This window comes from Epinephelus moara, chromosome 6, assembly GCF_006386435.1.
Source record: "Epinephelus moara isolate mb chromosome 6, YSFRI_EMoa_1.0, whole genome shotgun sequence".
NCBI lineage: Eukaryota > Metazoa > Chordata > Actinopteri > Perciformes > Serranidae > Epinephelus > Epinephelus moara.
Window position 1 is genome coordinate 40,143,766 of NC_065511.1, and position 12,547 is coordinate 40,156,312.

General features: G+C 42.7%; 1 protein-coding gene across 1 annotated transcript in view; it reads left to right on the forward strand.

The window, feature by feature from the left end:
* The first annotated feature begins 699 nt into the window (after positions 1-699).
* Positions 700-12,547, forward strand: part of sh3bp5b (SH3-domain binding protein 5b (BTK-associated)) — a 64,199-nt gene continuing 52,351 nt past the window's right edge. Inside the window, exons 1-2 of the mRNA XM_050046173.1 lie at positions 700-1,043; positions 3,825-3,887. Coding sequence (XP_049902130.1) covers positions 966-1,043; positions 3,825-3,887 — 141 coding nt within the window. The 5' untranslated portion in view covers positions 700-965. The remainder of the gene's footprint in view (positions 1,044-3,824; positions 3,888-12,547) is intronic.

The window sequence follows — 12,547 nt, forward strand, 5'->3', positions numbered from 1 at the left end:
TCCACTGGAAACCAGAAGAAGATGTAGCAGCTTGTATACTGCATGAAAATGGCGGTGCCAACGGAAACCTTTGCGGTTGCGCAAGCCATGGAGATGATGATGGACTTGGACTCTGACAATTCCTGTTTTAATCAACATTCTGAATCAGATTTGGGCAAAGAAGCAAACGAGTTTGGTGGGACGAAACAGGATCTCCATGATGGTGACAGTGACGCACGGACAAGACGACCACAGAGGAGACGGAGACAACAGAACACTGAACAACACTGAACGTGGCAACGTGTTCTGCTATACCTCAAAGAGAAGATTATTTTCATAATAATTTTTTTTCTTTCATTTATATAATTCAGCCTGACGTAAGGAAATTAGAAATACAAAAAATGTTAATGTGAAATTGAAATTTTTTTTGCAGCTTTTTGTCCGAAATGTTGGTTTTTTTTCCACAAATGCACAAATTCAAGTGTTGTTAAAAAGAGAAATGGAATAAAAAGTTTTTTGTGTTTAAAAACAGCTGGGTCATTTCTTTAGTTTGATGTATATTCTGTTTACATATTCATAGAACAAATTATGCGGTGTGTCTTGGAAAGATCAGTGAATATGATCAAGAATAGTGGCGGGGGTGCCTGGTCACTGTCGGGCACTAATCACCCCTCATACAGCACACTCTCAGAAGGGGGCGTTCCCGGTCTGAATCAGAGCTCAGGACATTTCAGCACCGAGCTCAGTGTGGAGGAGAGAGCTGAGGAGGAGACACACAGCCGCCGCTCGGCTCCTGCTGGATACACGCCGAGATGTTCCTCTCCGAAAAACCCGCCTTTTAGAAATAAATTAATTTAAACCGGGGAGATAAAGTCGAGCTCGGGAATCCGACGTGTGGTGACCGGCAGAGACAGACGGGTGTTTGGTCCCTGTGCGTCCCGGAGAAACGTCTCTTTGTTCGGTTGCATCTGTCCTTCAGCTCCAGCATGGATCATTCAGAGAAGGAGGTCCGCACGGACGACGAGACCGAATATGAAGACGAGGAAGTGGACCCCAGAATCCAGGTAACTGATCAGGATTGTATCGATCAGGGGGTTTTAATCGAGTTCAGACCGCTCGTCTGTCTGTGTGTGTGTGTCTGTGTGTCTGTCTGCTGGAGTTCATGTTAGCTAACCGTTAACAGCTCAGAGAACAAAGTCCAGATGTTAGCATCCTGCAGCTGCTTCACCTGCTCTTTGTTTTTAATGTGAGAAACATTAATCTGAACTCGATCCTGCAGCTGAGACAGTTTGATCCATGTGATGTGAATGAATCTGATCCTGATGTAAATGTGTCAGAGACTGCAGGCTGGTCATTGTTAAACAGAGAAACACACAGAAACATGAGTGAAAACATTTGTAAATACAATATTAAATATTAATTATAAATCAATGTTTATGCAGAGCTTTTCAAAATAAAGTGACAACCTTTCATTGAAGTACAAAAAATAATGAGATATAATAAGTAACATTATAAAAATCAATGTTTCCAGAGCATTCATGACAAAGACTCAGGAGTACAAATGAAACTGGCTGTTAAAACGACTCATGGTCAGAGGTCTTAAATAATAAAACTACAGGTTTTCTGCAGCTCCTAAAAAAAGTCTTGAAATCTCCTCCTTTTATTTATTTCACCATAAAAACCCTTTGAGATTAAAAGTCTCTTTTTAAGAGTGTTCTGAGCGAGACAGGCAGCAGCATCAGTCACAGACAGACAACATAGGACAAAAATACAGCATAAAAATGTAAAGCTCTCAAACAAACAATAAAAAAACTTAGAATTAGATTAAATCAGAGAAAAACCAAAAAGTATGTTAATATATCTACTAGAAATGAACCATAAAAATGCAAGAAAACAGCAAATACACCTGAATACAAAGACCAGCTAAGACGCACTGTGACATGGGCGTTTATATGATTGCATACAAATATCCTGCAACACTGCTGTGAAATGACTGAGAGGAAACACTGAGTGCAACTTCAAGTCGTTCTGCAAAATATTGCACATGTAAGGAGCTGCATATAGAAATGCTTGCTTGCCAAACTCTGTACGTGCCCACAAAAACATGTTTTGTGAACAGAGAGCAGAGCGTTTTCAATTTTTTCGCTTAATGTACACACTAGAATTCAGTTTTATAAATATTAGATGTTTAAAGTCATTAACTCGTCTTACATTTCAATTTGTGAGATATTAATTGTCATTTGTCATTGTTGTTTTTGTGATAATGAGTCGAGCTCTTCTGCGTGAATGTCCACGTGTGAAGTTACAAATCTGTAAACCTTCTGCCAAACCTAATGCGTTAACGTATATTTGCCTGTTGGCAGAATCTAGATTAATTGAATTTGACCTAATAATCATATTCCTACATAAAACCTATTGAACGTGACTAATAATGGAATCTTACAGCCGTAAAAAATTTACTTATGGAGTGAAATGTTCACAATACTTAAAGGGATAGTGCACCCAAAAATGAAAGTTCAGCCATTATCTACTCACCCATATGCCGAGGGAGGCTCAGGTGAAGTTTTAGAGTCCTCACATCACTTGTGGAGATCCAAGGGGAGAGGAGGTAGCAACACAACTCCACCTAATGGAGGCTGACGGCGCCCCAGATTCAAACGTCCAAAAACACATAATTGAAACCACAAAATATCTCCATACTGCTCGTCCGTAGTGATCCAAGTGTCCTGAAGCCCCGACATAAAAAGTTGTTTTTGAACTCTGTTTTTAGCCTCACTGTAGCCTGTAGCTCTACCTGTCTCTCTGCACCGTGCTCACTTGTACGTGCTTGCGCGAGACCATGAGACATGGGCACCGCGTTCATATGTGTTCACATGCTTTCGCTGGTCTCGCACGCACAAGTGAGCACGGTGCAGAGAGGCAGTCAGAGCTACAGGCTACAATGAGGCTAAAAACAGAGTTCATATGACGTTTTTCCAAACAACTTTTTATGTCGGGGCTTCAGGACACTTGGATCACTACGGATGAGCAGTATGGAGATATTTTGTGGTTTCAATTATGTGTTTGGGTGGCTGTGGCTCAGAGGTAGAGCGGGTCGTCCACTAATCAGAAGATCAGTGGTTCAAACCCCGGCTCCTCCGCTCCTCATGTCGAAGGATCCTTGGGCAAGATACTGAACCCCAAATTGCTCCTGATGGCTGATCCATCGGTGTGTGAAGGGTTACTGAGTAGCAGGTGGCACCTTGTATGGTAGCCTCGGCCACCTGTGTGTGTGTGTGTGTTGTAATATTAAGAATTTTTACCGATACAGATATATCTCTGACAGGCCAATGTTGTCTGATGTTATGGGCCGACTGATACATCGGTGAGGCTCTAGTTTGGTGCAGCAGATGAATGATTTATCTTCTGCTCCTCCGCCAGGTTAGAAACCACTGACAAGTAAATTCATATTTCAGTTCAAAGTGTCGGGTTTACAGTGATTTAAAATGGATTTCGGGATGCACAGACTTGATTTGCTGAATTGGTATCAAGGTCGATACGGATCCAGCTTTTAGTGGACTGATTGAGCAGTAACTGCGCATGGATCAGAGTTTATTTAATATCTGATATTTGAGGTGATGTTTGATTCATATGTTAAGTTTTATTCTTAAAGAAGATGAACGCGATCTTCAGACGGTTGTCTCAGTGTATTGTGAATATTTATACATTTGATTGTGTTGCTCTTGAATCATTCCAGATGTTTGTGGTTCTCTCCCCTGTATTAAAGATATTATATTACACTCCTCTCTCCTCCTCCTCCTCTTTCTGTTTCTGTCTTCACCTCTCTGTGGTTCCCTCTCTTCCAGGGGGAGCTGGAGAAACTCAACCAGTCCACCGACGACATCAACCGATGTGAGACGGAGCTGGAGGTCAGTCTGTGGATACACACACACACACACACACACACACACGGCTGCGTGTTGGTTTTTACCGGTCTGACTGATAGAGCCTGTAATCACACACACACGTAACCACTGTCAGCAGATACAGAGTTCACCTCTGCTGACAGCCTGTCACTTTCCCTCCTCAGAACAGTGTTGTTTTGCTCACTGTGCAGAACCAGCAGATTTTCTCTGAGTTACGCCGGACCTTTGCTCCGTCGTCAGGCCAAACCGTTTGTAAAAGCTCACTTTATGTTTTGTGTCAGCAGGTTAAACATACAAGGAGCCGGCCTGTATCTGGTCTCATGAGACATGTCGTGTTCTAATAAACTCATCTGGGCATTTAAAGTGATTTTACTGGCAGGTCAGAGTCTGCGCTGCAGAGTCACAACAGTTTCCTCTGCCAACAGGGCTCAACCTGCATCACTGATCTTTGACTCCCATTAAAACCAGTTAGGTGTGATGACTTGCATTCATGTGGGTCAGCAGTGTGAAGCTACACAGAGGTCAAAGTCCAAAGTCTTGTCATCCTGCTCAGTTTGAGAACATGGCGTTAATTAGGGCTGGGTGATGTAGTGACTGTGCAATATGTAGATATATTTTCAAGCAAGATGTGCATTTAGACATTGGTTCAATCCCAGGAGGGAGCCCTTCTGTGCAGAGCTTGCATGTTCTCCCTGTGTCAGCGTGGGTTTCCTCCAGGTGCTCCAGCTTCCTCCCACAGTCCAAAGACATGCAGGTTAATTGGTGACTCTAAATTGTCCGTAGGTGTGAATGTGCGCACGTGCGAGCCACTGGCGGTGGATAAACAGGAAACAGCTGATAGCAGGAATTAGCGAGCAGCTAGTAGCAAGAGGGAAACGCAAACCTGACAGACACTGTAAAGATGAGCAACTGGGGAGACAAGGAATTGCGCGCCCTCCTTGCCCTCGTTGTCGCGAGTCAACCAAGGGCCGTATTGGTTCTAAGCAACTATTCAGTAGAGCTGTGAGTTCACTGGTCATACTTCTCCTCAGTTTTTCAAGCTCTTCCAGAAGCTTCTCCGTGGTTAGTGGTAGTGCAGCATCATCCATGCATGTAGCTGTAACAATAGCGCCCTGGTTTTGGGCTTCATTTGTCACCTGCCTTTGCTGCTCTGCTCATTTTTCTGTGACCTGGCTCCAACATGTCGGTGCACTAAGAATTTGCCCTTTGACATGTCACAACTTGGCAAGAAACTAAACATGATTAGGATTCAGTTTGATATCAGCTTCAGCTTGTGTCTGTAATCACATGTTGTTGGCTTAGAAAGATCAAACTAAAGTTAAATCAATGTGAACAACCTGAAAATGAGACGAGCAGCAGGAAATGTGAAATGTTGCTGCAGCTTATTTTATTATCGATTATTTTTCTAATAATTTCTTGATTTATAGCTTCTTTGCTTATGACGTCATACATCGGTGCACTGTCCAGATGGAGGGCGACAGCTGGTGGCAAAGACTTCCACCACTGCTAATAACAATAATAATATTAATAATTATAGAACTGTATGAGGAGGTCAGAGCCAGTTAAAGGCTAAAGTAAACAAATACGTTTTTAGCTTTCTTTTTAAATTATTTAGGGAGCTAGCTCCTCTGATATCTAGAGGTAGTGTGTTCCATAGCTTTGAGGCGTCATTGACAAAAGCTGCATCCCCGATCTTCTTCCGGCTGTTGCTGGGAACCTCTAATAAACCAGCACCAGATGGTTGCAGTGTTCTTGGAGGCAAATAGTTAACAAGGGAGTTAGCGATGTAGCTCAGCCCCAGCGCATGTAGGGCTTTGTATACACCCTTTTAAGGCCGACGTCACGATGAGATCATTTTTTTTAGCTGGTAGGTAAAGCTGCCCCTCCCCCACAGGGCTGTAGGCTACATAGGAGTCTTATAATGTGTTTGTCTTGTTGTGTTATTGGGAGCCAGAATAGAAGGAGTCATGGCTCAAAACCTGCCGCCACTGCCCGTCAACAAAAACAAAGATGGTTAAATGTGATAAGACCAAAGGACTGGACGGAGGCCATCATCAAAAATGCTCACATGTGCAGCGCACACTTCATATCAGGTTAGGGAAAAAGTATTTCCTGTTATAACGTTATGTGTATTAAGGGTTATCATGTCCACCTCATCAGAAGCTGGGGAGGGATCACAAGGTGAGCGAATTTCTAAACATTCACTTGAACTCAACAATGAACTGATTGGATTTCGATGGTCAAAGATCAAGGTCAGTGTGACCTTGCATCTGTCTCATTCTTGTGAAATGATATCTCAAGAACACCTCATAGGAATTTCTTTAAGTTTGACACAAACGTCCACTTGGACTGGAGAATAAACTGATTACAATTTTGTGGTTGAAAGTGCGTCTGATGTGGCAGCACTGTGTTGATCGTTGAACTCAACTGATTTATGGTTTTTATGGCTCCACAAGCTACAAAGTCAAGTTGTTTTTATAAATAACAAAGACGTCTGTTGTTCAGGACCGTGACCGTCTGCTGTCAGAGGGGGAAAAACAGTCACGACACCTACTGGATGTTTTCTTGGGCTTTTTCTGATTCAGTGTTAAAAATCTGGGCAGATAAATAAGATCAGTTCAAATGATGTCAAACTCTAACAACAACAACAACAACAACAACAGTCTTAGGGCTTCGCTTAAAGAAGGATTTGTTCCAGAATTTAAAGAAACAGAAAAAGATGGACACAACATCTCAGACAAGCTGCTTATAATCGCAGCAGCTTGAACCCAGATATAACTGTTACAGTCCAGAGTCTCATCAGCTGACCACGTAAACTCTTTGCTGATTCTCCGCCAGGATAAATCTCTTCCTCTAAAATCGTCCCAGATTTCGTAGTTCCCACTTTGACAGGTTTCCCTGTAGCTTAGTGTTTGTATTGAATTCTCCAGCAGCAGCATTAGTGTGACATCATCATGTGATTTGTCCTGAGGAAGCGTTTGATGTGAAGCCTCCACACTGCTGATGAGAGGAACAGGCAGAGTGACCGGAGTCATAATGAGCCGAGCGACGCAAATGATGTTAAAATGAGCAGATAACGACAAGTTGGAGACGTAACGCCTCAGGGCTCTAACGTGTTGAGAAGGTGAAGTGTGTCAGAGTGTGAGCGTGGGAGGACAGACACTCTGCACTGCAGTCTGCATCCACACCAGTGTTATTACGGAGGAGAGGACAGAGACGTGTCTGTTTAAGTTCATTTTTACGAGCTTTCTCTCTCACGGCTGCTGCCTTTATGACCTCTGTTATATTTCATGTGTTATCTACAGTTTGTTTTTGTGTTGGTTTGAAAGGAAACAATGACATTGAGGTTAAACTGCTGACTTTCAGCTTAAATTTGAGGGCGGTTACGTCCACATTTTACAAACTGTGTGGAAACTGTGTCCCTTTTTTTATAGAACGTAACAGAGGCGAAAAAGGGTCATGATTCCTTCCTTCCCTTAAAGCTGAAAGTCAGCACTTTAACCCCCGCAGTCATAACTTTGGTGAAACTGTCACTGTATTCTGAAACGAGTACATGAGACAGATAGACAGTGAGTACGTTTACATGGACAGTTTAATTCCCTTTTCATTCAGAATGAAATTTCATTCCTATTAACAGTGATCTTGTAAACACCTAATTCGGAATGAAAATGGCCAATGCGATTGAAAATTCAATCCGATGTAAGGAGCTGGAATATTCCGTTTCTAATTCCGAATGAAAGAATTTCTCGCACTTATACATATACGTATACACTCATTCCTCTTTAAGTTCATTCCAGTCTTTCTGCGCATGCTCGTTTCCTTGCCCTTCTGGCGCGATGACGTACGCGCGACTTGTTGCACTCACCAGTTTCCATTCGCCACAGCACAGTCTTCTATCCCCCTTCTCCTCCTCAACAGACGAAGCATTAGCAGAACAAGGTTGTTGTCGAACTGCTGTTTCAAGAATATAAGCAAAACAAGCCCAAAAAAGGCACTAAGAAGTTGAGCGTCGTCGTCATGCATCTTGTTATCCGGAGCGAGGACTACAGTGTTTTCCTCCGGTAAACGTGAACATGTAACATCCGCCCCGCCCCCTATCCAATCAGAAACCTTCCCTGCCCCTAACCTTGCACAGACCCGAATAAAGGCGATTAAACAGATCTCCGTGTAAACCCTCATTTGGAATGAATATTTCACATGTAAACTACCTGGAAACACTTTAATTCCGAATGATTTCATTCAGATTCATTTCATTCTGAATGAGAAGCCATCATGTAACCGCACCCAGTGAAATAAATCATGTTGCTCCTTCTCTTCTTACTGCCTCTAACTGCATTCACTGGAATCAGACAACCAATCAGAGCCGAGGAGTCTGTAATGCAGCTGTCACTCACGTCAATTACTGCTTGTAAACTGCGGTCAAACTGTCAAAATAAGCAGCGCTGATCAAATATGAATCAAGACTCTGTTCCTGCCTTGTCTATTTCTCACCTCAGATGTTTTCTGAAACATATTTTAGTGACTGTTTGGCTGTAAAATGAGAAAGTTTGTGACCCTGCTGCCATCGCACACCTGTTGGACCAAGTTTCTTCAACTGCAGTCTCACAATGGGGCTTAAAGGAAATGGCCACTTTTGAATGAAAATACAGACAGTACTTAGTGACCCTCATGCCAACAAGAAGTCCAGTGTAGTTTTTTAATCCACAAATCATTTTAATCCACAAACAGCTACACTTGAAGTGCATGGAGCCCACATTTTGAAAATATAATAAAACTCAGCTAATGCGTTTCAGAAACGTCAGAACCTCTCGTCCGTGCCTTGAAGCTGCGGCATGCAAAATTGATTTGAAAAGACGTAATTTACTCCACTTTAATAGCATTGCGCGAGACTAGCTGATGGCTAGTGGTGGTGCTAGTCCTCAAGTCTTGCGCAAGTGTGGCTGTTATTCTGGCTAGCTGTTATCCTCCGATACCCCGAACAAGTTTTGTGGATTAAAAAACTACACTGGACTTCTTGTCGGCCTGAGCGTCAGTAAGTACTGTCTGTATTTTCATTCTAAAGTGGACATTTCCTTTAAGGAAAAGTCAGGCGGTCATTAGAGTCAGCAGGATTCATCACAGCCTGTCCAGTAGCTGTTGAGAGGTTTTAGTCTGGTTTATTGACAGAGCAGCGTTGCCGTCCCCAGAGACGCCAGCATGACTAAAAATGATGTCAGAAACTGCAGTGATGTTGCATCAGTGCGAAGAAACACATCTCTGTGTCAGTGAAGTCTCTTAATGCATCAGTTAGCACAGAAATCAAGGTGAGGGATATGAAGGTCGGGAGAAGACGACTGGGTGGAACAGAGAGACTCTGAAGAAGTGATGGGGATAAAAAGGTTGGATGAGGGATTGATTGAAACATCAGACTGACAGAACATGAGCTTAAAGTCAAACTGTAGAGGAAGAGAGAGGAGTGAGTGATGTGTGAGAGCCTGGAGTCATGATTTAAAACTCCAGATATCAGTGACAACAAACTGTACAGTGACGCCAGCCGACATGTATTTTGCCAGGATGCAGAGTTACTGCTGCTGTTTCTGTGTGTTCGAATAAATCGAGATGAAGCTCTGCTGATGTGTCTGATGGAGAGATCAGCACTCTTCCTGTTGTGTTTTCTTGTTGGAGAGCCTCTAAGTTTCTGCCCGCTGTTGACCCGATCAAACACTAATACGATTTTCTATCAAGTGGGTTTTTGGCTCCAGTAGAACAAATGAGGAAGAGCTTTATTTTGGGACTTTGGCATCAAGTGTCATGAGTTTCCTTTATCGGCCTCATTCTTTAAAGTTCAACAAATTATCTGTGAAAAGTTGTTTTTCTGTTGAAATTGAATTCAGCCTTTAATCCAGATCCAAAGTGTATTAGCAGACGGCTGATGATGTTAACGTTTGCATGTAAAAGTCACAGTAATTGGACCTTCACCATCAGCCCCAGTTACCTCGATGACTTATTCACAGAGAGATAAACATGGCACAATGCATCACAGTAGTTATTAATGCTCTGCCAAGATGCACCCTCCAGAATTTAGCAGGATGTTTTTGTGATTGTTTAAGCCTGAAATGTCTGATGTCACAGCAGATTTTCTTAATAAACTGTGATGCATGTTGGGATGTTTGTAGGTGTGGGTGGAGGCTGCAACGGCTGATCACCGACGATCAGCTGTTGCTGCCATTTGACGCAGCGCTGAAGGACCGTCTCCGTGAGAAGCTTTCCTTCTGCTCAACATAATTTCACATAATCTCACACTGACACCGAAACAGCTTGACTCTGCCGTCAATGACCAAAGATAAACTGAGACAAACTGCTTTAGATCAATTTCATGTGTCTGTGCCACGTGCGCTACACCACTGCCCCGTCCCTTTAGAGTATCAGTGGAAAACTGCACTTTATAATCTGATTTATTTGTTTTGGCGACATTTGTGTTCAGTTTGTTCAATAAAAGAAATCTGGAAATAATTTTCTTAAATTTTTTAAACTAGTCCATACCCATTGAGTACAGCATGATGGCCTGCAGCCCTAATGGCAACATATCTCCAGTCCATTGGTGAACACATGCATCATTCTTACCCAGAGAAAAACCCCTGTACCCTTTCTTCAGACACAAACAGCTGCAGTTTCTCTACAGCCTGTTCTAATGAGATCCCCCATCGCTGGCCTCAGAGGGTTTCTCTGCTCCGAGTTTTAAAGTTCAGCTAAAGGTAACAGCCGTCTCTCAGGCACGCCGAATGTCCGTAGAATTTCTAATTAACGTGGAACCATAAACAGGCTTCTTGAGCTCAGGGTGAATATAAAATACTGCAGCACACAAGTCTTGTTACTCTCTCTCCTTCACACCAAGTTGCTGCCTTATTAAAAAATGTGCCTTCACACTCTGACTTTTCTTTATCCACCTCGCACCTCTCCATTATGCATGAGCTGTTTTTACAGTATACAGAAATTTCTGCTGCTGCATCTGTTTGGAGATCACTTTGTTTCTCACCTTTCACCCCGTTACTTTTTATTGCTTTCTATTTGGGATCTGAACCTTTGGTCTACTTTCTTTAAGCTGCTGAGTCACATACATGCAGGAAATGCTAATGTAAATGTACTATCAGTTGTGCTCTCCATTTTGGGGAAGTCAGACTCAAGTGTGACTTTGTGGACCAACTAAAGTGCAACACCAGCCCCATAGCCTGCGGCGTCATTTGCAACATACAAGCTGCAGTTTGCAACATGAGATTTCCTGTCGCTCATTTTGACATTTTTCAAGAGTCAGAAAAAAACCTCCATGTTTGGAAGCCATGCTTTAGAGAGCACCAAAGGTTTCACAAGTTTATCTGCATTTTACAAGCAACAGTCATTTGTAAAACATGCCGTGCCACTGAGTGAAACTGGCCCCATTCTGACTGTTATTTCAGTTTGTGGCCATTTTTCTGACCCTGTTTAACTATGTAGGAAGATGCTTACAGAGCTCTGATCGCTCAGTTGTTTCTCTACCCGGGAACATGTTCGTCCATGATCACATCTTCAGACCTGTTTGAAACACTGAACGTATCTGAGATCTGGGCACTGTCATTCAAAAAACTGAGTCTTGTTCAGAATGATCAGGGTTTCAAAATCCCATGTTTTGCTGTCCAGGATCAGCCAATCCAGTTTTCAAAGCATCATTGGAATGTATCGCCCTGATCCAGATACAAACTTTTGATTACTAAGATTACTAAATCCAGATAACCAGGGCTCTGAGTGGCACTACATATCACAATGTAGGCAGTCTGCCAACAAACACACTGCAGTTACCATTTATCATCAAATGTGAAAAAAAAAAGATATTAACAGCTATTTGGGGGATTATTTTACAGGGACAACATCCTTTTTTTATTTTACTCTACTTAAAGGCTCTGTTAAAGGAGCTAAGTCTATTACTAGCCACTGAGGTATTTGACCAGGGTTGACGCGCCTGTTGCTGGACACGCTACGCTACCTTCGTTATTCAAATGTTGAATGAGAGTCCATGAAGCTTCTTGCATTGCATCACCCTAACATTTATTCCACATGTGCATTGCAAAGTCCATCTGTTACATCCACATTTGACGCTCAGTACAATACAAATAAAACTGTAGCGGTCCGCGCCATTGCGGTCAAAAACCAACACCCTTCCGGGCCAAACACCTGATGACCATAGTGAGGTCGCATCCTAAAATACCTTAACTCACCAGGTGACTGTACAGCGCCCCCAATGCCCACACAGTGAATTACTCAGTTAGAAGCAAACCTCCCAATAACATACTTGGCTCCTATAGGCTCAATAGAGACAGAGCGCAACGCGTCATAATCTGAAAGCCACGCCCCCAAAGAGGAAATGAGGTCTGCTTTCTCCTCTGCTTCTTCGCTCGTTCACTGTCATTTTGCCTCTGCAGCCGCGCCTTCAAGTCTCCACGACTGAATTGCTAGCTAGCTAGCTAAAATGATTAGCTATAGCTAGCTAATAATTAGCTAATAATAGGATGGCGAAGGATTATTTTAGCACGCTATGCCTACCAGAGAGGCAACGGTATATTGATAAGCTTAATATTGCCGGTCTACCTCAGTGTCCCTTCTCCTTACCTTGCTCATCTTGGAAAAACATGAAGTGGAGATTCTTTTTTAAG